The 24,610-nt window shown below is 46.2% G+C and overlaps 1 protein-coding gene across 1 annotated transcript in view; it reads left to right on the top strand.

Annotated features, from left to right (window-relative positions):
• Window positions 1-1,559: 1,559 nt before the first annotated feature.
• Window positions 1,560-24,610, top strand: part of AXIN1 (axin 1) — a 69,614-nt gene continuing 46,563 nt past the window's right edge. The window contains exon 1 of the mRNA XM_010012366.1: window positions 1,560-2,538. Within this exon, the coding sequence (XP_010010668.1) occupies window positions 1,661-2,538 (878 nt within the window). The 5' untranslated portion in view covers window positions 1,560-1,660. The remainder of the gene's footprint in view (window positions 2,539-24,610) is intronic.

Below are 24,610 nucleotides of genomic sequence, written 5' to 3'. Positions count from 1 at the left end.
GTCTCCAGCTCCCAGGCAGGGGTGACCGGGGATCTTCACCGGAGAGATGGTGCTAGGCCAGTGCTCGCATCCGTAACAGGGGTGAAAACGACCGAAAACCGCAACACGGTGCGAAAAGCTGCCCCGCTCTGCGGTGCCAGGGCAGTGGCTGCGTGCTCGGGATGGGTCGGACCCGGTGTGAGGGCAGCCCGGCTCAAGCGATGCTCAGCACAAGTCGGGCACACGGCGGCTGGCTGTTCTTGTTGGCTGCTCGTGGTCTTGCTGGGGTTATTTTGCGATGCGCAGGTGTAGAGCAGGCACGGCATAGGTGGTGGTTCTTGGTTCAGCCGGGGATAGGGAATGGGGGGAAATGGCAGAGCATCCAAAAAGACGTGTTTGTTTGGATGAGGTGAGCTTTGAGAGGAAGGCCGAGCTAAAATGTGCCTTTTCCTCGTATGTTTTCACATGCAGTTGAGTTAATCCAGTGCAAGGAGTAATTTGGCAGGTAGCTGGTGATCTGCAGTGCTCAGGGCTTCAAAGCTGATGCTGTTCTGTAAAACAAGACTTTTGCTGCTGTCTTTAAATGCTGAAGTTACCATGTCAAGCAGCAGAAGCAGCAACCCAGGAATTGCCCTCCTCTGCCTTCCCCTCCTTCCCCACATCTCCCATCCTCCATATTGACTCGTTGCTGTTCTTTAAAAATGTTGTACTTGATCAGATTTCCTTCTCGAGCTGGTTTTCTCATCTTCCTTTGATGACCTGAAATTTTCCCAGGCTTGCAGCATGCTATGTTGTTAGTGTAAATGAACCTTTTCTCAATGGCCTGCCTACAAAAACCGGTGCCAGAACTGAGCTCCTGTGCTAACATGCCCATCTGAAGTAAGAATGCAGTCCAGATGCCCAAAATATTGGGGTCAGAGATGCATCTGGATTCCCCTAGAGCTAGACGAGGCAATGCAATGTACTCTGAAACACAGAGATTTGTGAGGAATGTGGCGCCGGTATGTCACTTGAGCATACGAAAGCCACCTGTGTTTGATTAAGGTGCAGTCTCGGTTTCAGGACTAACTGCATGTTCTTTGAAAATATTTTTCATAAGCCTTAAATTCCTGTTTGGGGGTGAGAATTTCCTAAGCAGATAGAAACATGCTGCCTTAGTGTGACCTGGTACACGTGCTGTCCAGGTAGGCTGTGCAGAGCTGTTAATGGTGGTGCAGGAGATGGTACGTGTCCTGTGGCACCACCTGATATGTGAGTGTAGATCTCTTGGATGTGGGGACTGCCAGATCCTGGGGTCCTGTAAAACCATTGGTGTTGAGAAATTGGCTGCTGTTTTAGTGTAGCACCAGCTGTACCAATAATGCCGAAGGCTGAGTGTAAAGTTTTGGGATATTCTGTAACTGCCATCTTTAGAGGGTGCCTGTTTTGGGCCTGGTTCTGTACTCTCTGGAGTCGCCAAGGGCCTTGCCATTGATTCTGCTGAAAAAGAGGTGTTAATGCAGTAGTGCAAAGCAAAAAATAGTGATTTGTAATTGTAGGGTGTGTATTTACAGTGATACTCGCTTATTTCTTTCTCATTTCTTTCAGCAGTACAAGCTTGTTCATCTTGGAGCTACAGATACTGTTGATTTGAGATTTGAGCTCATCCCCCACTGTTCCTGCACAAGCAAGGACCAGAAAAATGAATATCCAGGGGAAGGGCTTCCCTTTGGACCTCGGAGGAAGCTTCACTGAAGATGCTCCAAGGCCACCCGTTCCTGGTGAGGAGGGGGAGCTCGTGTCCACTGATCCAAGACCAGTTAGCCATGGTTTCTACTCCAGTAAAGGTGATGTGGTTAGAAATGAGACGTCCACGGCAACACCGAGGCGCTCCGATTTGGATTTGGGGTACGAGCCCGAGGGGAGTGCTTCACCAACTCCACCCTACCTGAAGTGGGCTGAGTCGCTGCACTCCTTGCTGGATGATCAAGATGGTATCAACCTCTTCAGGACTTTCCTGAAACAGGAGGACTGCGCGGATCTGCTGGACTTCTGGTTTGCCTGCAGCGGCTTCAGGAAGCTGGAGCCGTGCGCGTCTAACGAGGAAAAAAGACTCAAGCTGGCAAAAGCCATTTACAAAAAATACATCCTCGACAACAACGGCATTGTGTCCCGGCAGATCAAACCAGCCACAAAGAGCTTCATCAAAGACTGCGTCATGAAACTGCAGATTGACCCTGACATGTTTGACCAGGCCCAAACGGAGATTCAGTGCATGATAGAAGACAATACCTACCCTTTGTTCCTTAAGTCGGATATTTATTTGGAGTACACAAGGACAGGTGGGGAAAGTCCAAAAATTTACAGTGATCCGAGCTCAGGGTCTGGGACAGGTAAAGGGCTACCCGGTTATCTGCCGACTCTGAACGAGGATGAGGAGTGGAAGTGTGACCAAGAAGCCGAGCCCGAGGCCAGCAGGGACTCGGCGCCTTCCAGCAGGCTCACGCAGAAGCTGCTCCTGGAGACGGCCACGCAGCGTGCTGCCTCAGCCCGGCGCTACAGCGAGGGGAGGGAGTTCAGGTAGGTGAGCGCCAGGGCAGTGTCCCTTCTGCAGGTGCCTCCAGGGAGTGGATCATGGAACCGCTGTGGGCACTGTGGTGATGGGGAGCTTTGGAGGACCTTGGGCGGTGGGGAGCATCTCCCTTGGTGTGGGATGGTGTCATGCGTGTGCTTTGGTGGAATGCAAAGCTTTATTTGAAAGTAGTCGCAGGTTATTTTAAGGGTGTCTTTGGTTGTTCCTGTGTGATTGCCCCAAATCATCCCTGTAGCACATTCCTTACCTGGAGAAACTGCTGCTGGATGTCATGTGGAGGCAGGTAGGGCTTGGTGGGCAGGGCAGAACCATGGGCAGTCCTTATGCACAAACAGGCAGTTGGGCAAGTCGCAGTTTTAGGTTGGCCATAGCCCTCATCAGCAGAAGGGCAGCGTTCAGTTACTGTAACATGGGCAAGTAAGCTTGTGGTAGAACTTCTCTGCGGAAATGCACCAGGAAGTTGTGATGAGCCACAACTGGAAGCTGCAGGAAGCTTGTGGGAGATACCTTCACCTCTGTAATGTTTATATGAGTGAAATGGGGTTCACAGTGCTCCCTGATAATGGTACCTCTTTGCGCAGGAGATTCCTGGCACTGAATGCTAGCAGTGTCAAAGTCAGAATCACCAAATCCAGTTAAAACCATTCCCTGCTGCAGCTTTTCCCTTCATCAAAGTAATTGCTGTTTTTTTTAACTGGAGGAGTTGCACAGTTTTGCAGCTTGCTTTTTTTTTTCTGGGTCCCCCACCCACTTCCAGCCAACATGGATTTTGAAACTTGCTGAGAGCTCAGTTAAAATTCCAGACAATTAACTTAGCAGGGAGCTCTCTGGGATCAATAAGCGTGTGTGTGTCTAACCCTTGCTGAATCAACAGAACCCAGCCAGAACACATTCCTACTTCTTTTTTTTTCCTTTTTTTTTTAAATAAAATCTCCTTGTTTTAAGACCTGCTTAGGCTAAAATCTGACGCTTTGTGAAGATTACGAAATGAAGTAGCTGAACTGTCCTCTTCAAAGCCGCCTGCCTTATGAAAAGCATTTCTGTGTTTAATCTCCCTCAGCCGTCCCTTTAGGCTGGCAGCTGGAAACGCATCCTGCCCCGTGCAAGGTCTCGGCGCCTTTCAGCTGGCGAAATGTTTTCTGTTTGATTTTGTTTTTGTACAGATTTTGAGGAAGGGATGTTGCATGTGAAGCTCTTGGCGGGGGGGAGGGAAGGGGAATTCATGCAGACTCCCGCTGTTTTAATCAGGAGTCAGAAAAAAAGTACCCCAGTGTCTTGGGACTTTCCCGTGGAGTTAATAAAAACCTTGAATGTTTCTTGAAGTGTGTTTTCACTGAGCACTTGGGTACTCCCCATAAGCGAAGGATTAGAAAAATCTATCTTTTAAGCACCTTTATTTAAGCAATAATGGCTTTAAGATTGAAAATGACGTATTTGAGGTTCGGCTGTGTTCAGTTTCCTTACTAGAGCAGGTAGCAAAAACCTGCACACAGTGAGTGTAGCACTGTGCTTCTCAGCTTCAGCTTCAGACAGAAATGCATTTTACCCATTATCTGAATAAATCTGTGCCAGAATTTAAAATGGTTTAAGAAATGTGCTGTGAAATAGAAGCTTTTTGGACTAGAGTGCCAGAGTCTTGAGCGTTTTCATACCAGATTAGAACAACATGAAATAAATCTTTACCTGGAGGATGGAGGTCATTAAAAATGCATGGCTGTTAATTTGTAGTGTCCAACAGCCTGTCATTGTGGCTACTGACACTCTGCTGACCTGTGGGGTAGGGAGGCACAGAAACGTTTGCCGTTCTCACCAAAGCAGGAGTCACTGCTCAGCCTGGAGTAATGGAAGATAAGTGATTTATTCTGGTTTTTAAATCTTGGTATGTCAGCTCTAGCAGCGTTCAGAGGATCACCATAGAAGATGCTGCCAAACTGCCCAATCTCTGCATTTTTTACTCTAAAAAATCTGCTGAGATACTAATTTATGAGGTGATTGTTCCTCTTTGTGCAAGATCTTGTGGTTGAATTAACTTACTTCCCGGATGTTATATAGCAATAGCTGTCTTGAATAAGCTGGTTTTTAAGCTGTAATATCTTTATCCTGCAGACTTTTTTTGTTTATTTACTTCCTCACCTGAGTAACTGTGCTGGAAGCTGGTGGAGCTGCTTGCAGCAAGAGGCCACAGCTGCGTGCAGCAGTTGAAAGACTGGGTCCCAATTGAGTTTGAAAATTCCCACAAATCTTTTCTTTTTTGCATATATGTGTGGAAGAATTTCTTATTTCTGTTTTTGAGGGAATGTTGAAATAAGCTGTTTTGCATTATATCTGAAGACCTGTTTAATCTTCCCAAGATTCAACTTCTATTCCTTGGCTTCCATGGAAACCCTAAATAAAGAGGAATCTGAGCAAATGCAGCAGAAGTATTTGTCTGGTAGCAACTGAGCATCTTGAATCAGCTCCAATTTTTTTTTGCATCAGAAAGTTCATAAATCTTGATGTGGTAGCTGTGCTCTCGGGAGAGCAAACATGAAAAATTCCTCAAATGGCAGAAGACAACCCATTATTAGCAGTGATATTTGAAGGTGTGCGAATGTGCATGTTTATTCGAGAATATCTTGAAGCCACAAGCATCGCCGTTACCCACTGTGGTTTTGTATGCGTAGGAAAAGGCCAATAGTCATTATAGTTAGGCTCCTGCAAATTAATTGGACATTGGTTATGGATCAGTGAACTTCAAAGAGGGTAACCCTCGAAGATCTTGGGCATTAACTCGCAGCTTCCGAAAGTGACACTAACATGGTTGTGAGAGCGGCTAAATCATTCATTAACCTTCTTCTGACACGCCGGGATGGCGTTCCTCAGATCCCAAGAGCAGGAATTAAACCTGTGCCTGGGAATCGTTTTGCAGCCTGGTTTTCAGGAGCTCCAGGAAAACGCACATGTCGTAAAAAGTTGGAAATTCGGTGTTGGTGGTGAAAGGTCCTAAAGTAATGTCTTTAGTCAGGGTGGGTTTCTTCTGCTGTCTCTTTAGCTCTGAGTTGGAAGGGGCTCTTCTGCCACTCCCAAAGCATTGGAGAGGAGTGCTCACAACCATTGCCTTTGCTTTTCTTCCCTGGTGGGACATGAGAAGAGCATATGCTGTTACCTGCGAGCAGCTGTGCCTTCATCTCTTCTGAAAGTCAAGCTAACTGGGAGATTTGGGTTAGTTCTACCAATGGTTTTGAGGTTTGACCAGTGTCATGAAGTGCACAACATGTTGAAAAGGAAATGTGGGTGATGAGAGGACATGCAGTAGTGATTGAAGTCTCCAGTTGTTGGGTATTGATGAGTGTTGTGGTGGAGCTAAGCACAGATGGAGAAATTTCTCAACTGGGGCTTTGATAAACACATAGTTTAATGTTTGTTGGGGTTTTTTTAAAGGGAGTTGGCTACATGATCCAAGCTTGAATTTCCACAGTGCTGAGCTGACTAAGTTCATGGAGTTTCACAAGTGTTGGTGGTTCCAGTAAAAGGATGGGCAATGTGATTCTCCACCAGACCTGGCATAAATCACCAGGAGAGTCCTTATGCTTGTGCCCATGTACTAGCAGCCTCTCTGGACTTGTGTGAGGGCAGGTATCCCCAAACCATACAACGAGCAATTCTTCATAACAGGGTGTGCAGAGAAGGCGAGGGGAGAAAAGCTGAAGGAGCTTTAGAGGGATGTGATAACCCCTGGTCTGAGGCAATGCAATGACAAGGTGTAACATGGAGAGGAACAGTATAGGTTGGTTCAGGGAAGATGCAGGATCTCTCTGTTGCTTAGGCAGCAGTCGGAAGCTGGGTCTGCATAAGGAAGAAGCTGAAATTTAACTGCCAGACCTAATTGTGAGGTTTGGTGCTTTGTTTGTAATTAAATATTCAATTGCGCTCTTCTGACTCAAGATTGCGTGGTGAAGGAAGAGGTGTTAATTGTACCAAACGGGTGGAAGACTGGGGATGCAAAATCAAAAGCGCTGGTGCAGGAGCAGTCTGTGCTTAGAAAGTTTAAGGCATGTGTTACTGTCTTCCTGATGCTGCTTTCAACTGGAGAGGCAGCACGTGCATCTTGGAGTTAGGCTACTGGAGCTTCATGAGAGCTTGGTTGCTGAAAAAAGAGGCACTGGAATAGGTTGCTCAAGGAAGCTGTGAATGCTCCAACCCTGGAGGGGTTCAAGGCCAGGTTGGACAGAGCCTTGGGTGACATAGTTTAATGTGTGGTGTCCCTGCTCGTGGCAGGGGGGTTGGAACTAGAAGATCTTAAGGTCCTTTCCAACCCTAACTATTCTATGATTCTATGATTATACCCGTATGTAATGGTGGAAAGAAACTTAGCTTGAATTGAAGTTGCTGGACCCATAACATCACTTGTAATCATTACATCATTTGGGGTCTGTATAGAGCAGCAGCTATTTCCAGTTTTAAAGAAAATAAGTTATAGAAGAATAGTTTTGGTTCTGCATTGTTCTTGAGAGAAGTTAGTGAGTCAAACAGGGAGGGGGGGTCTGATGCTAACAGCACTAAGTGGTAATTTAGTGACCAGAGTGGTGTAAGATATACAAGACAAAGACTGATGGTGGTTTTGCACAGAAGTTACGCCAGCTTTTTGAATAAGTTGTTAAGCTGATGAAACTTCTGCATGGAAATGCTTATATTAACAGTGTAAAGTATTTATATGGGTGGTTGATAAGTTTTAAAATGGATTTTATTTGAAGAATAGCTTTTGTGCCCTTAGCTTTGCCTCTCCACAAATCAAGGTGAAGTGGTGCTGTATTTGTTGTTTGGTTATGGATCAGTGCTTTGGCTTGTTTTTAAAGACAGGTAGTTAGGGTGTTAGCACCCTCTTTTGATAAATGAATAGCATTTTCTCCCATCCTCCAGCAATCAGCTACCTTGTTGTGTGGTGACTGAGTTCTATTTGGGTTACAGAATCTTTTCTCTTAAAAGCATGAAAGGGGAGTTATATCTCCTTTTTGGTGCTGTGGAGATTCAGGTTGGACACACCAGGAAACAAATCTTCCTGTGGAGCACAATACAGCCCAGTGAAGGGCTTCACGGCTGGTTTAGACAGAGCCATGGCCTGTGTGGTCCAGCTTTGGCCATGGTCCTATTTTGATAGGGTATGAATGACAGGATACAATGATAGCACAAATTGTGAAGTGCTGTATTTTGAGAACCAGGTTGGAAGTCGGGTTCTAAACAGATCCGAGGACACTGAGAAGTGCACCCAGGAAGTGGGCCATGGGGTGGGTACATCTTGGTTTTGATCTGCCGTTCAACTTGGCTTTATGTTTTAAGAGTTTCTTTGTTGTTGCTATAATAGACTAATCCCTTGAATAATTAGTTACCACTGGACATTTTGAAAATTACTGCCTCTTGGATGTTTTCCTTTAATAGTCTGTTAGATCCTGGATTTATTAACTATTGAGACAGACTGTGAAATCCTATTACACTGGGCTTGCTTGGTGGAAAAGGGACTGAGAAGGGTGAAGGGTACTGGGGGAACACATACTGGCTTCATGTTAGGATAGAGCTGCTGATTTCCTTCCCCACCTTCCCAAACTGTGCAAGAAGTCCTCCCTGCCCACTGGGCTGCATCGCTGGCTGCTGGAGTATGCCACAGTCGTGGCATATTATAGCTTTGAGGCTTCTATCCCCTAGCTTTGGGGCTTCAGGACATGCTCCAAGAAGCTGTAGCACTGTGGCTGCACGGTGTAAGGCCAGTCACGCGTTCGCCATGCATTTAAAATAAATCATGGACCTGGTTCTATTAGAATCAGTGGGAAAATCTGGTTTCAGAAGTGGCTGTATGTGTAGTGCAGAAAATCACTGTGTTTAAAAAAACCCTCAGAATGGAGGTGCTGATATCCTAAATCAGTTCCTGGAAATATCATTGGATTATTAGGCTCATCCTTAAATCCATTAAGCAAATTACAGTTAATCAGTCAAATAAAAGAAGAAAGATCTTTTGCAAGGCCCTCTCTTTTGAGCCTCATGCAGAAGCTGTAGTAGTATTTTAATTTTCCGTCTTGTCAGTGAATGTATTCAATCACTTCGCTTCCTTATGTGGAGGATTTGAAATTAGAAACTGAGGTTAATTATCTGCATTAAATGAAATATGTGAAGACCACAAAAGCAAAAACCTTCACGATTTGGTACGGTCTGTTAAGCTAGGCAGGCTGTTTTAGAAGGAGAGGGGTTATTTTTCCCTGGTTTTGTTCCTATTGAAGGGTTTTAGTCACAGTAATTGAAATGATTAAAAAGTCAAATTGCTGGTGAATGTAATTCTGAGCATCTTTCTGAAAAGATTTGACACTTGGTTGAGAGCAGTTTGCTCTGCCTGGGCTCGCCGGGCAGCGTGGCGCAGCCAGTGTTGTGCCGTGCTAGCGTGTCCTTGGGATGGTTATCCTTGGTGCCTTATTATCAACCTCTTCCATGGCAATGGGGTGTCCTCGCTCTGCTGGTAGGTTAGCAGAGGTGATTTGGAAGTGGAATTATACTGGAGGAAAGCTACGCTTTTGAACATACTGGGTGTAAAACAGGTCTGACACCATCTACCCTGATGCCAGTAATTAGCCTGCTTCATTGGAAGTGCAGCTTCAGACTCTAGAAAGATGATGCTTGTGGAAATACACCATCCCACAGTGGTCAGCTTTTTTGGAGGTGACTTGTTTATTAAAAGGCTCATTTTTTCCCACCTCTGCAGTATGCATGTGGCTCAGGTGTGAGCTGCTCTGGAGGCTGCAATGCCCATCTCTGCTCCTCAGGGTCAAAGCTGTCCCTACGCTGGTGCAACCCTGAATACCCAGCTAAAGGCACTTCAGGAAAGGTCTGACTTTTCTGGAGACACACATCTTCTCTTTCCCCTCTGCTTTGTGTCAGAGCAAGCTGCTTTGCCTGAAGTCACACTCAGAAATTGAATTCTAGCAGGTCACGCTCATGTGTAAAAGCAAAATCATCGTTACTCACAGCCCTGGTCTGGATTCTTCACTGTTGTAAGGCAGTGATGAATTTAAGTAGAACTGTTGCAGTTTCAAGTCAGATTATCCAAACTCTTTAAAACCCACAAGGAAATTGGATTTTACCTTTGAAGACTCCAGAGCACACTTTTATGGTAAGACCTGGAATTTTTTAGTCCTGTGGCTCCCAAGATACAACCTGTCCTTAAAGTACCAGCATTCAGAAGGTCTTTGGCTAATCTAAATAACTAATAGATGAATAGCTTTCATCTATCCTTGCAGAGGGAGAAAAATCTCTAGCTAGAGGAAAAAGACTCCTTGAAGAACCCCAGTGAGACTTACCAGTTAGCACCAGGACCTCATGTTAGTCCCTGGACCTACCTCTGGATACAACCTACTGGTTGTAGTCTTCCTTTGGCTGTCCAACCCCACGTATTCCCCGTCCTGTTGCACACTGAAGAGTCTCAGTTCTCTCCCTCTCTCCATTTTCCTTTTCCTTATATCTCCAGCGTGTGTTCAGAGAAGAGCTGGTGCTGGCTGGAGGAGAGTGATTAGAAATGGGGAGATGGGATTGCCTTTTTTCCAGTGGTCCATGTTTAGAATGGGTTAGCTCTGCTGGAAAACCGTGGCCTTAGTGTCAGATTTACCCTTTTCAGTCATAAATTTTGGTCTTTTTCTTGGCTGGCAATCACCATTTCAGACTGGGTGAGACGTACCTGGAAGAGGGACTTTCTTGTTCTGCCATTGCTGCCAGCCTGGTCCTGGTGGTTGCTTTGGGACCTCCAGCCAGTGCACATATTCACATGGGATCGATCATTTGGTAGCTGAGGACCTCATCAAGCTTTCACAAGCAAAGTACTAATCAGAGCCGAGTGATAGGAGAGGTCCTGGGCATTACAGGTAGGATCCAGGGAGAGAGGCATGTGGGACTCTGTGTCCAACTGTAGCTACTGGGTTTGAGTAACTTTGCCCTAGCTCTGCTCTGTGGAAGTATGAGCTGTAAAACCATTTGGCACCAGACATTTAAATAAGAGCTGGGATGAAGTGACTGTTACCCTCTAGGATCCTAAAAGAGGAATCAACAAATAGAAATTATTCTATTAGCAGGGGCAAAGTTCACAGGTTAACCATCATGTCAAATCAATGAAATACAGCCTTGATCTCCTGCACAACGGCTTTATTGTGTATAAATAAGAGTGCCCGAGCAAAGACAGCAAGTTCTTGCACTGTAAATTTGCAGCATATAGAAGAAAGGAAAGCTCTGTATAGATGGCAGCACGAAATGCCTCCTTTGGACATCGGCTTCCTTCCTGCTTCAAAAGATCGTAAAACATGACCTTGGAACTTTCTTGCTCTCCTTATGGCCCTACCCAGATTGGATTTCCATGGGGCATGTATTTTTTATTTTTTTAATAAAAAGTTGGGGTCTTTGGCTAAGAAGCCTTGTCTTTGTACTTTTAATTCAGTCCATGTGACTGTCATAACATTTATTTCTTAGGAAATGAAAAATGTTCCTTCTCGAGCAAAACCACAGCAGAAAGCTGTTGGGTATGCGGGCAACCTCAGGTGTGTGCAGCATGTGTCTTCTGCTGATCTGCTGGTGCTGGAGGAAGACCAAGCTACCAAGTCCTTTGTAGCTTGGTCCATGGTTCTGCCAGGAAAAGAAAGAGCAGAAGCCGCCTTCTTTGTTCAGGAAGTATTTATGTTTAATGTGTCTGCGAACATGCGTCCATTCAGGGAACTTGTTTTCCTCTCTTGGAAAAAGCTATTTTGACAAAGCTCACTTGACCCTCTTCAAGATGGGCCAATGCTGGCAAAAATAGATGAGCTTGAAATGAGATGGAAACAAGCAGTGAAGGATGTGTAGATGTGTCACTGCAGCATAGGATTTGTCACGTTGTAAAACAGCGCTGCGGTTTTCCCCTCTGGATACGTGCAGTGGAGTTTGTGACCCGGGGGTGATTTGAGTGCTGCTGGCTGGGGAAATTAGCCCAACTGGAGGCATTAGAGAGGCCAGAGCATCCTGCTGTACCCAAGCAGTGGTTGTGGGTCATCCCCAGAAGAGACTGGTGGAGCCTGCTAAAACCTATCCATAAACCTTCCTTCTGAAGAGAGGAAGCTTTCCAAATGGGCATGGGAAAAACTTTCCTTTGGTAATCCTGAAGATAACAGGTCACTCAGCTTCACCCAGTGATTCTTGCACAACATGTTGTGGTCAGGATGAAGTGTCTATTTTAGAAAGGCATCCAAGTGATGGGAGGTCATGCAGCATTTTAGTTATCTCTTCCTGTGGTTAGTTACTTGCTGTTCTCAGTGTGTTCCTTATAGCTCCCTTCATTTCTTCATTTTATTCCAGCTTCAGTTTCTAGCTGCTGGGGTTTGGTGTGTCTTTGCTCGCTTTAGAGGCTCCAAATACCTTTGTATGTTTGAAAAAAACCCTATTGAATGGGTGTGAATGTTCTTCTTAAGTGGCAGCAGCTTTGTTATGGAAGGCCCTTTGGTTTTATTAGACTTTTCAACCCTCCGGTCGACTGTTAAACAAGCCGTGGCTTGTCATGGTTGACAAACCTTCGCTCTGGTCTCAGACCTAACCTACCAGTTTAAAAGGCAGTATTCTTTTGTGTGCAGGTTTCTGGGTGGGGACCATCGGGCTTCTAAGGGAAAATAACTTGCAGCCTCTCTTTCCCCCTCCTACCTCAAATAAATTAAGTTTTGTGTTAACTGTTCTGTCACTTCCAAAGGCCAAAAGGAAATGTCAGCCTTTGCTTCAGGTTTTCTGCTACCTGAGGTTCTCTGCTACACACTAAGAGTGCAAGTAGGTGGGAATATATAATTGTATTAGAAACAAAACAGCTGCACGATCGGTGTCAGCAGTTGAAGATAAAATGTAGAAAGTTTTTTTGAATGATTCATCCATAATTATTTAAAAACATGTTGAATTTATTCTTAAGCTTTGGAAGAGAATTCTTGCAAGGCTGGCGTTTGCCGTCTGCGATGTTTATACACCTGAGTAAATGCCTGTCTCAGCAGTTTGTCAGTGTTGAGTGCCCCAGATCTAAATCCCTTCAAAGGTAAACCCAGCACGCCTTTGTCTATGTGGGCCCTTCCATCTCCAGAGTTTTCACTGGTGAGGTGCAATCAGTCATAGCAGCAGCTGGCACTAGGATAGCCAGGGTGCTGAGGCTCACACCATTTTAACAATTGTTTCATGCAGATTTATTCTCTGTAGGTTTAGGTGGCAAAGGCTGTAGAAGCTGGATGATGCAAATGTGCTGATGGGGCTGGTGCAGAGGTGGTTGGGGAGCAGCTTTGTGTGCCCACAGCCATGACAGCCAAGCTGTGGGTTTTATCTGCTCTCTGTTTATGTCCCTCCAGCAGTATCTGTTGTATGGATGGTAGTGGTCTGGGGAAGAAGTGGGGGAAGTTTCTTTGGGTGGTCCCTCTCAGGTGCAACAGGCTGGTCACTTCTGATTTTCAAGGTGTTGAAGGTATGGTGCTTTTCCTCGTGCCATGTCATTGCAGGTGCTGCTGCTTTCTGCCCAACTCAGTATCTTCATTGTCAACCCTGAGGTATTCAGAAGAAGGGGGCCTGCGCTGAGAGAGGGGCAGTGTTCACATGCTGCTCTCCTTGTGATTGCTGAGAAGTTGGAAATGTGCTGCACTGATGCAGCTGAGAATTGTCACGGTGGTTGTTGTTGTTTTTATGCTAACACAGCACTCTGCTCGATGCACCAGCCCAGATAAGCATCCGCGCAGGGCAGGGCGCTTGCCCACGTGGCCGGGAGGGCAGCTGGCACCGCAGTGGGTGTCACTGCGAGCAGCCAACGCCTCTCAGTTTCATCAGGCTCAGGACACGTTTTCCTCCAGCGAGAAGCATGGGCAGGCACCTGCTGCAGCAGGGAGAGGAGGGGAGGGATCCGAGACCGACATCTGGAGTTGCATCTCTGATCCAGACTTTAGCAGGGTGTCCTCAGTCCCTGGAACAGGTCACCAGGCAAGCTCCACTGCTTCGTCACGCTGCTTGGCTGGAAGAGATGAGCAAATCTGAGGAAGGCAGAAACTCCAGTGCTTGTTCTAGCCCCTCTCCTGCTGAGCTCTGCAGCCTGCAGCTTTAGTCAAGAGCTCAAGGAAGCTTTTCTGATCCTGCAGCAGCCTTGGCGGAAAAGTCAGCTGGCCCCATGTTTGATCTGTTTTCTTTTCTTGATGCAGTGCTGGAGCTTCTCTCCTTGAGAGCCAACTATCCCTTGCAAATACCACTGACTTGGGTGCTCTCAGCCTGGGGCATGTGGCTTGTTGGAGCCGTAGCTGTATTCTCACTGATTTTGTAGTGAAGATGCTGGGCTTGCTGTTCTCCTCTGCCTGCCCACAGCTCTTCCACATGCTCAGAAGGGTGGATGCATCCTACAGCTCACTGGATTTGCCTCCCCAGTGGCAGGATACGCTTGACAGGCAGCAGTTGCTTGGACTCAGCAAGGGTTTTGGTCCCTGATGGTGACGCCCTGAGTCAGCTCCACATGGATTGCTCTCTTTCTCACCTCATGTAGGTTCTTCTGTCTGGAGCCATTAACCACATTGCCAGCAGTCAAGCTACGAGCAACCCTTTTTCTTTGTTAATTGCCATCTGTGGCTTGGCACCAGCAATGTCAGAAACCCTCCCAGGTAGCCCATCTTGGGCTGTGGACTTGGGTGTAGTGTGTTGCCTCAGGTGGTATGGAGCAGCATAATCCTCTCACTTCCCAGCTTTGGAAATCATCCTGGAAGCCTCAGCTGAAGAAAGAGGGTGGGACTGGAGCCAAACCTCTCGTTCCAGATGGGACAGTAGTGGCAGGAACACCTGTTGTCCACAAAGGTGGTGCCAAGCCACAGAAAGAAATTAGCAGGGAAGAAAAACGTGCTTCCTTTAACATTTTAATTTTTAAAATATTTTTTCTTTTTAAATTGAATGTACACACAGTGGTATGGCAAGTAGGCAAAATCAGAATTGTAAGAGCAAGCATCTGAAATTATCTAACCTGTGTTAGTTAGAAACTTAATAAAACAGGCAGGTTTGCCAAACAGGATTATATTCAGTCCTGAGCAATAGCTGAGTGTGAACAGGATTTACAACATCGAGTTACTCTGTCTTTGGCACAGAGGACAAGTGAAACAGTCCCTAAGTATGGTAGAGGGGTCTCTTTCTAACCATATTGTTACCAGTGCAGTTACGGTGGAGATGGAGTTTGAAAATAAATCTTTCTTCCTCTTTAGGGTCACCTGTTAGCGTTGCAGATCTAAACTCTGTGTTAAACAGCCCCTTCGGGCCTTAACAAGGTTTTCATGAGGAAAAGGGTCCCTTTGCACCAAGTCCCCCTCCCCAGATGATGCTGCAGCCATTTATGCTAGGCTGCTGGATTTCACCTTTACTATCTTAGTGCTCAGTGCATCAGTTCCCTCTGTGTTACCACATTTTGAGCATGAATTTGGAAACAGCAGTGGTGGGGACCTCAGGGGTGGGAATCCTTCTCAGCTGCTGGAGTGAGCGTGGAGATGGGGAGCATCAGAGCAGCAATGCCGTAGCAGGGAAGGAGGGGAGGGCAGTGGGGAAGTATCGCCTGCAATCTGCGACCTGCAGCTATCCAGGCTTGAGGAGGTGGAATAGAGAAGAGGGTAAATGTTGTGACCCTGTGTTGGCTGGGGACCTGCTGACTGTGTGAGCTGTCAGAAGCTGTTTGAGGTCAGAGTGCCCTCCGAGTCCTGCAGGAGTGCCTTATTACTGCTTTACTAATCTTCCTATCTCCAGCTTCCCATATAGACAAAACAGGCGTGCGTCAGTTCTTGGAAAGAAGTGTGTTAAAGCTTGTCCCAAGTTCTTTTAAGCATGTTGTTGGCTTTCCTTGTGTTAATCCTTCCGCCTTGCTCTTCCCGTGTTCCCCAGAATATGAGATCAGAAAAGACTGTTCCATATATCTCACCATAGCTGATTGTGATTTTACCTCTCTTACCGGATTTCTTAAAATACTCATGCTCATGGCAAGTACATCAGCCATGGCCACTTCTGGTGTTGGCAGTAGTCCCGCGTCAAGCCAGAGGTTGGACTACTCTGCTCCTTCAGAGGTCCCTTCCAACTAACACCTCTGTGATTTTTGTCCTTAATTAGCTGCCAGGCAGATCCTCCTCTGTCACATGTATGCATGAAGGCCTTAATCAGCTTTATGCAACAGTGAGACCTGCAGAAACTCCTATGCTCGTATAGTTGAAGTAATGGCACTAACAGCTGGACTGGTGGCAAGGAGACAGAGCCATAACTACAAAGAATCGTGAAATGCAATATGAGAGCCCTGCTCTGAGGTGAAAGTGTAGTTCCAGCAACCAAAGCGCCATGAGCAAGGAAAAGCATTTTTTTCCTCCCCAAAATACAGGCATCAAAAGTGAGGTTTGAAAGTGCCTTACTATAGCAGCCGTATGCAGCAGATTGTATCCTTGTAGGGATACAATCCCTCCTCTGCTCTTGTAGGGGTGTTTTTAAATCTCATGTCTGAAAGATTAAGCTTTAAAAATGAGAGAGGTATGTTTCCTTTCCTCCAAATGTTTTAATGATTTTTAATTCGCTGTTTGATCCTGGTTCTCATGCATTGACTGCGTGGAAGCTACACCACTGGGTTACAAATAAAGCAAGTGACTGTTCCTTTAAAAACTACAAGGCTTAAATCAATTTATTCAGTAATAAAATTGAGCATATTTTTCAAACAGCAATAGAAGGAATGGATTTGTTGTTGTTGTTGTTGTTGTTGTTGAGGCTTGGTATGCATGTTACGATCCTCCAGTTTTTTAGATACCTGATCTCAAATCTGTTCTAGTGGTGAATTTCTGTTTGCAGCATGGTGACCAGAGGTCCTACATCTCGCCTCCAAGGCCAGCAAGGTGGGAATGGGCAATGCACTATTTTTAGAAATCAGCAGTGATACATTCCAGGAACTCCTGCAGTATTTTTGAGAACTGAGTTTGAAGGTTTTGAACACAGATAGGGAAATAATGTCATGTGTGTAAATTGCTCTAAATTACCTGCAATTTGTTGGGAGTTGCCATTTCTAACTGCTTATTGCAACTCTAGATATTTGAGGAAGCTTTTGATTATACCGAGCTTGTAAAATGTAATTGGCTATTTCTTAATTGTTGTCCTCTGTGAAGTGTAATTACTGGTAATGTAGAGCTTTTTATTTGTCAATGCCACAAACAGGAAATCAAGAGTGTCTGATTGAGATAAGTTTGGGGACTCAACCATGACTTGTAATTGTGTTAGGTGACTTGTTGGTACTGGGACTGGTCTCTCCTGTAAAGTCCTGGAGGTCTTCAAAGAACCTGGAAACCTTAAATACCGTCTTTATGTGGTTGTGTGTAGGAGTCTGGCTTGTACTTTCCTAAAACACCCTTCAGACAGCTAGCATCTTCTTAGCAAGGTAGTGGCATTTCTTTATTCTGACACATTGCATGAAGTTTCAGGAGGAGCAGGCTGAATTGGAATTGCTTAAATGCAGTTAATCAGAAGATGTGGTAGAGCTTGCTGATGTCCATGAATACCGTAGAGAAGTCACTTAATTAAAGCTTAGCAGGCTGAAGGAAACCGATAGTACAGAGAACCCCAGTTCTCATTAGTGTGTGATGGTACCTGGATCTAGAGCAGACAGAGAATTGGGCTATACTCTGAACTTGCATCTCTTGCAAACTAAAAGCATGCCTTATCCCAGTCTGGCATGTCTGCATAGCGATTTGGTCCTCGTGTCCCATTTGCAGCTGCTCTCAGCTACCCTTGAGCCCACCATTCTGGCATTCCTCTTGGAGCAAGGTGTGGAAGTGTGGGGCTGGGATTCTGGGGTAACTTTGGGTATATGTTGTATGGCAAAGATCTACCTGTAAAGTTGTGTCTCCCTGGGTTTGTGTTGTGCTTACTCATGCTGAAGCTTTCATTGTCATCATCTTCCCAAGCTGCATCTGTCCTTGGTGAAACATTAATACTTAATTGAACTTAGCCATTCCTGGGAAACTCTTTGTTGAAGTTCTGGGTGGATTTTGTGTTTTACAGCAGCAATAGAAGTGTCAGGTTGGGTATGTTCACCCCTCCTTGGCTGTGCTGGGCCCAAGCGCAGCTCTGAGTAACAGTGCAGGAAGATGCAACATGAATTGGTGCGGCCAGTCAGGGGGTTTACATTCTGTGTAGGGGGTGGAGAACCATAAAGGGAAAATGAAAAGTCCTCTCATTGTCCACTGCAGCCCTGGCAGGTGCTCTGCCAAAGCAGGCTGGTTTATGAATGAGTCTGATCCCATAGCTGGGGTTTTCAGATGTTTGTGTACGTCGGTTTTCTCTACATTCAGTCTGTGGGTTTAAATACCCTCCTCACTGTGCCTTCAGAGCATGGCTTAGAATCAAGAGCTGCTTGAGTGGTCTTCAGGAGCTCCTCGACGATTCTGCTGCCTGAAAGCAGCAGCACAAGCTTCCTTTGGAGGAACCTCCTAAAAACAAAACCTTAAAATAAACCCCCTCTTGTTTCTAAACTCACTCTCCACAAACATACAATTGTTTAGTTTTATTTTTGCTCTTTGATGGCGAACCGGTGCTGAACAGTTCTCAGGGAAAGCAGTGAGTCAGCTTGCCCAACAGTGACTCTATTGATAGATGGAAGGAGTGGCGCTGAAGTCTGTCTAGTCATTGTTGGTGCTTGGCTGGAGCGCCGGGGGCTCCGAGGGCAGGCTCAAACACCTCTCGCCAGCCTTGGGAGATCAAACGCTATGAGTCAGGCCGCAGAAATCATGATAGGGCCTAAATTAATTAAATCTTTTTTAAAAAAGCCCTGTTTTGAGAGCGGGAAGGGAAGGACACACACGCACCGGGGGGTGTGGGACCCGCCAGCTCATGGAGTGTTGCAAGTTGACTTTCTTTGTGCCTCCCAAGCTGCTCCAGTGGAAACACTGCCTAGTCCCTGCTGTGAAGCAATGGACCTGCCGACTTTTTTCTCTCTTGATATCCTTTCATTTCTCACCTTTCTGTGTAAGGATGTGAGGCTGAGCTGGAAAATAAGCACTTGGCACCGGCACACCTCCTACGTATCCCATCTCCTGCTTATTTTTCAATTAAAAATGCATACAAGGCAGAAAACATTTCAAGAGAGGCTTTAATTCATTCTGTATTTTGTGTAATTTTGATCAAGATGTGAGAGGCAGGAGATGGCCAGATGGCATGAAGTGTGATTGTGCTGCAGACCTACCATTGACTGGTAGGGTTTTCCTCTGGGTTTTCCCATCCCCTTTTGCTAAACCATGACTTGCAGTCAAAGGTGGGGAACCACATCCATGAAGCCCACAGCTTCCAGCAGAGCTTTGCCTATAAACCAAACTTTAAAGGCCATGGGCACAAAGGACCATATCCTATTAATGCACCACCTCTTCATGCCAGCACTGGTATCCTGTGCCACACGTTAGGTTGGTACCATCCCCTGAGCAAGAGAGAGTTACAACGGGCACCAAAGGTCTCGAACTTCACTTTGGTCTAATAAATGCAAGTGCCACACACTTTGATACCTCAGGCCATGCTGCCCTGAGCTTTCTTCAGGTGCTCTGAACATGTGGCATTCACCTCCCATCTCAACAGGCACCAGGAGTAGGCCAATTTTCAGCATAACGCACAATCTCAACTATTTTATTGCTTAATTTAGGCCATAAAGTCTCTTTGATGTGTTGTGTAATGCAACGTTCATTCTGAAAAAGTGGGTGGAGTAGCTTTATGGTATTATAAAAATAAATAAAATGCCTGGCAGGATTTTGAAACCACATGGTCATTCCTCCTCTCTCCGCAGATAAGTTGATTGTTGAGAGAGAAATCTTGCTTAATATCTAACTTTGGGTGATTTATTTCTCCAGAGTCCTTTCATCTCCAGCATGTATTGGGTTATCTGTGACTTCTAATCTGATTGTTTTAAGCGTGATCAAAGAACCCAAGAGAATGCACTTTATTTTCCCACTGTATGAACAGAATGCTGTTTGTACAGTGCATTACATCACCTGTTCCTGCTGCTCCCGAGTCCAGCACCAAATGGCTGTGGTATAAATAGAAAACAGAATGGACTTGTAGGGGGTGATGAAATTTGTTCCACTTGCTGAGTAAAAGAGAGTTAACCCAACGAATGCTTTCTTCACACCCAGCTCTACCTCAGCACACAACACAGGCTGAAAATGTTTGAAATACCTCACTCATGAGGGGTATGGAGCTGGCATTCGCAGTGTCAAGGAGCCATGCTGAAAATCCACAGGAGATGGCAGGCAGGGATATTGCTGTCGTTGAAATTGCTGGGATTCTTTCCAGGCTATGCAAAGAAGGAGTTTGGACTTGTGTTGTTCTAGCTGCGATGGTCCACGGGCAGGGTCTGCTGGGAGAGGTGGTCACTGTCCTTGCCCAGGCTCGGGGCTGCAGCATCCCTGCACATGTGGAAGGCTTTGTCACCCCAAAGAAACCTGTATGGAGAAAGCAGCTTGCTTTTGAAGGTCTGGGGGAGGTGGACCACAGGCACATCCTGACTGTTGCTCCAGGATGCTAACTGTGTTTTTTGGGAACAAGCGCTGAGGAGCAGCTCTGATTCACAGTGGAGGCCCAGGAGATGCCTCTGAAGATTGGCTGGGGAGCTGTGTTTCTTTGCTTGATCCTAACGATCAGGAACTCAGGAAAGGATGTTTATTTTCTGCCATTAATGCTTCATCACTGCATAACCTTAGTGCTTTGAGGAGGGAAGCTGTGCATCTCTCTGCAGCTTTACCACATCTCCCCCCACTAACCCCTCCTGGCCTCTTCAGAGGCACTGAGCAGCATTTTCACTTCAATTATCTAATTGATTAACATATTTAACTTGGAACATTTGTTCTCAGCCTGTGTTTGACTTTCCGTTTCTTGCTTCTCATGCAGACCAGGAGAGTAATCTGGGGGCCTGTAAGCTGCTTGCTGGCTGCTCCGACCTGTAGCTGCTGGCCTTAAAAAAATAGAATTAAAATACAAAATCCTGTCCTTACTGACCTTGCCTTGACACACCTCCAGCCATCATGAACATCCCACCCTGGGTAAATAGCTCACGTTTTCATTCAGAGCGGAGCTGCTGTGCACTGAAGGGTCAGGGAAAATCATTTGGGAGATAAGTGGTGTTTTTATCTTAAGCAATTAGTCCTTAGTGTTGGAGGTTTTTTAATTTTCTAATTGGTTTGGAAGTTGTTCTTGTGCAGCATGTGGTCATTGTAGGAATACTAAACCAGCAAAAATGGCTAAAGCTTGTCTTCCCCACCTCATCCTGCCCCTGCCACCCTGCTCCCTGGGAAGCAGAAAGCCACCGGCATTTCTGACGTGCCATTCCAGCAGGATGAGCTTATGGCCACTATCTCCCCCATCAGCCTCCGGGTAGTGATCATCTGATATGTGTGAAGGATTTGCCCATCCATCATTAAGCTGCTGGTGGTTTCCTCCATCTGCAGTCCCCAGGTTGGAGGAGCAGGAAGGAAGCGGGGAGAGGACTGAAGCATGGAGTTTTCCCTTCAGATGTTGTCTTGGCATGAGTTAGGATCAGGATCTGCATGGCTTCATCAGTGCTGACCGCTCAAGCGTGGCCAAGTCTCCTTGCTGCAGCCGTCACCCTGTGCGATGGGGAATTGTCTTACTCTGAGCAAATCGAGCTGCTCTATAAGTTCTTTCCAGTAAATTATAGGAAAATGAGTTTGTCCTTCTCCCTTGAATGCTATGTAGCACCATCATGGGATTAACTAAACCTTTCATGTCTTCCCTGTGGGGTGCTGAGCAGTGGGAACGGCTGCACAGTTACCTGGTCTTATCCTGCCCACAGGTGTGCTGCTGCTGGCCAAAGCGGCGATGCTGAGCTCGAGCTTGCTCTGATACACGCCAGTACATTGCTCGCCTCAAGGTCATATTGCAGAGTTTGCCGTAGCTGAAACACTTCTCATGTTTTTTGCACAGTGGTGGTGTTTGGAAGCCACTGCTTGCTGGGCTGTGGAGGAAGAAACGTTATGATTTGCATGAGGATGGGGGATTTTCTATCCCTCATGGAACAGCATCCTCCTTAGTGACATTTCAGCTTCCCTTTGGTGCGGCTGGATAGTGGCTGTTCATCTGCAGCAGCTGTGAAGCTCCTCTGTCTCTGAGCCCTTGTGGGGGAAAGGGACTGAATTCTGGGGTTTGGACTAATGAAATGATGAGCTGAGCTTGCTCTGTGTTCGTTTTTTTGCTGCTGTTGCAGATCATAGAGGCATCTGGGTGGATTCTGCAAGCTGATAGACACAACCAGCACTGAAACAATCTGCAACTGCTTGAATTCACCAGTTGGGATGTTAGGGTTTAACGTGTGTAGTGTTCCTTCCGCAACAGAAATCTGTACTTCAGTGTGATACACTACTAGTTGTTTTTTTTTTTCCCCAGCTGTCTTATGCAAAAGCATTTAACGAGTAGCTTCAAAAGCATCCAGAGGTGTGAATTACAGCTGATGTAATTAATTTGTGTTTGTGGGCCTGGCCCCCTGCCGTCTAGATGGCATGTTGGGCTGGCAGTTACGAAGAACAAAAGTCTAATCTTGGAGAAGATTAGGAATTCTCTGACAAAGGTTAAGCCAGGGCGCCACAGCCTTATCATTTGTCCTGGTGTCCTGTGGCAAATCTGTAATTTAAGCCATGAACAGTAGGCAGGCTGTTCCTCACACCAGCTTTAAAGCAGCAGCATCTCTGCTCACCTACCTGGTTGTTTTGCAAAACAAAGTCTTAAAAATGGTTAGACATAAAACAAGACTGAGGCAACTATAGATCCCTAAGTCACTGCAGGGGTGCCCATCGCGAGGACATTCAGAGCCGGAGCCTACTGTGAGACTTTTGAAGTCTCTCCTTCCCAAGCCCATCTCCATGCTGTCCCCTGTCTCTTGTGCTCATCTTGTTCTCATTCCTCCCACCCTGGGGTGAGTGAGCAGCATAAATACTGAGCATTGACTGGGGAGCTGAGATGAAAGGGGGAAGGAAGCAGACAGGCCAGCAGGCAGCTTGGAAAAGGGGAAGCCAACCTAGCCTTTCCTGTGGGCTGCCTTGGTGTGCAGAGCCCCAGCCTGGCTGCAGCAGGATTGAGTCCCAGCACACTACCAGCCAGCATGTCGTGGCAAGCATCCCCAAGCAGCAGTTTCCACTTTTCCTCTTTGGTGTCTATTGTTCTGTTATTTGGGGAACTGGAATCCATGCTCAAATTTAAAACATGGTTAGCATTAGCCTCTGACGCAATGGGATGGGTTTTTTTTTTTCTTTCAGATTGGTCTGAGACTGAGCACATCTTTCCCTGGACAACATGAGGGATCCACAGCTCTCCTGTGACCCAACACGCTTGGGCAGCAAGGCAGCATTGTGTTCAGTACCAAAAGACCATCCTGTTCTGTGTCAGCAGAGTTACAGAGTGGTGGCTTGGGTAAATGGGGCAAATAGTCACTTGATCACAAGTGACTTTCCAGAAGGAGGAGGCTGGCTGAGTGCTGGTGGTTTAGATTTAGTCGTTTAATGAACAGCATCAGGAATAGGTTACGTTCTCAATTATTTTGATTTTAATCAAATGTGTTAATAATGCAAGGTTCTTCAGATGAAAATGTATTTCCAAGTTGCTGTAAGTATTTGCTAGCATAATAAGCTAAAGACATGTGGAAGAAAGGGCCATCTGATGAACTGCTATTGTTCTCTTAATTCAACCCACCCCATTTGGGCCACTCTGCATGAATGGCTTTGTGTTTGCTAATAAAATCATGCTATGTTCCCCTGCAACACATGTTCTGCATGTCCCAGCTAGTCAGCAGCAGTAAAACCTTATTTTATAGGTTTATAATGTTACCTTCTCAACTGTGGCTTCTCTTAGAGACAGCAGTACTTCCAGGGTTGGCCTTGAGCACACAGGGGTGGCTTTGAGAGCTGCTGCAACCCCATATTTCTGGCACATCTTCGTCCTTTCCCTTGCTACCTTGTGCCCTTGCTCCCTTCATGGCTTGTCAGTGAGTGTGTGTACCTCCTCTCCTGGAGGGTGCTGTGTTAGTACGGGCTGTTGGAAGAGAAATAGAAACATGCTCCTTGGCTTGCATCCTCTGCCTTCTCCCCAAAACGTTTGGACGAGCCCAAGTTGCTTCTTAGGCTGGCTCAGGGAGGGTCCAGGAGTGGCTGTGGGCCCTTTTATCTGCTTGGCTTTGGAGACTCGAAGAGGTTGTGGGGAGAACTCTGCTGTTGTATGAGCCCAGGAGAACTGTAACCAGCCTGACGATTTCTTTGGGCAGTCCCTGAGACAGAGGGATGAAGAGCAACCTTCTGCCTTAGCACAGCATCTCAGAGGGAGCTGCTTTAGCAGTTAGCTGGCACTTGTCCTCTAGGAGCCACATCCAAGCTAGGGGAAGAATCAGTATGCATGGCAGTTGCTCCCTTTCCTTGGCACTTTGCTTTTGAAGGGCCGTAGGGTGGAGGGGATTAGACCAAGTTCTATGGGGAGGAGAATAGCCAGCAGGGGATGGCTGGTCATTTTTGTTCCTTTTGTGGTACAAACAATCTCTCCCTTACTACTCATAGGGGCTCATGAGCCTTTGTGATGTTTATTAGGCTGAAAGATTTGGAGACCTCTGGTCTAGCTAGCTCTCCAACTGAGAAGGGGAATTTAGGCACTTGTGATAGTGTGGCCAAAGAAACTACAATAAATATTTGGGAGATTTCAGTGTTCAGCATTTGTCAAGAATGATTTAGGAGAATGAAGTCTTTAGTGAAAAGGATGGAAGTCCAGCTGAAATGACAAAGATGTGCCTGGGTTGGCGCTGGCACATCTTCCACACTTCAGGGATTAGAAGGAATTGTGTAATAGCAACATAATGATCTGCAGAATTGGCTCATTTAAACTTCAGCTGCTTTTGTTTAGGGAGATGGACTTAAAATCTGAAACTGGGTCAAAATCTTTTCTTGCTCTAGAACTAAAAGTTCCACGTTTCACGCTTCTGTTTGAAGATACCTCTTTCTTACTGCTGTTTAACCAGCCTTCCTAGGCTGAATTTCGGTCAGGAAGGTGACT

Source organism: Nestor notabilis, unplaced genomic scaffold (assembly GCF_000696875.1).
Source record: "Nestor notabilis isolate BGI_N333 unplaced genomic scaffold, ASM69687v1 scaffold30183, whole genome shotgun sequence".
In the NCBI taxonomy this organism is placed as follows: Eukaryota; Metazoa; Chordata; class Aves; order Psittaciformes; family Psittacidae; genus Nestor; species Nestor notabilis.
The sequence above is the reverse complement of the archived record's forward strand: the minus strand, read 5'-3'. Positions and strand labels throughout refer to the sequence as shown.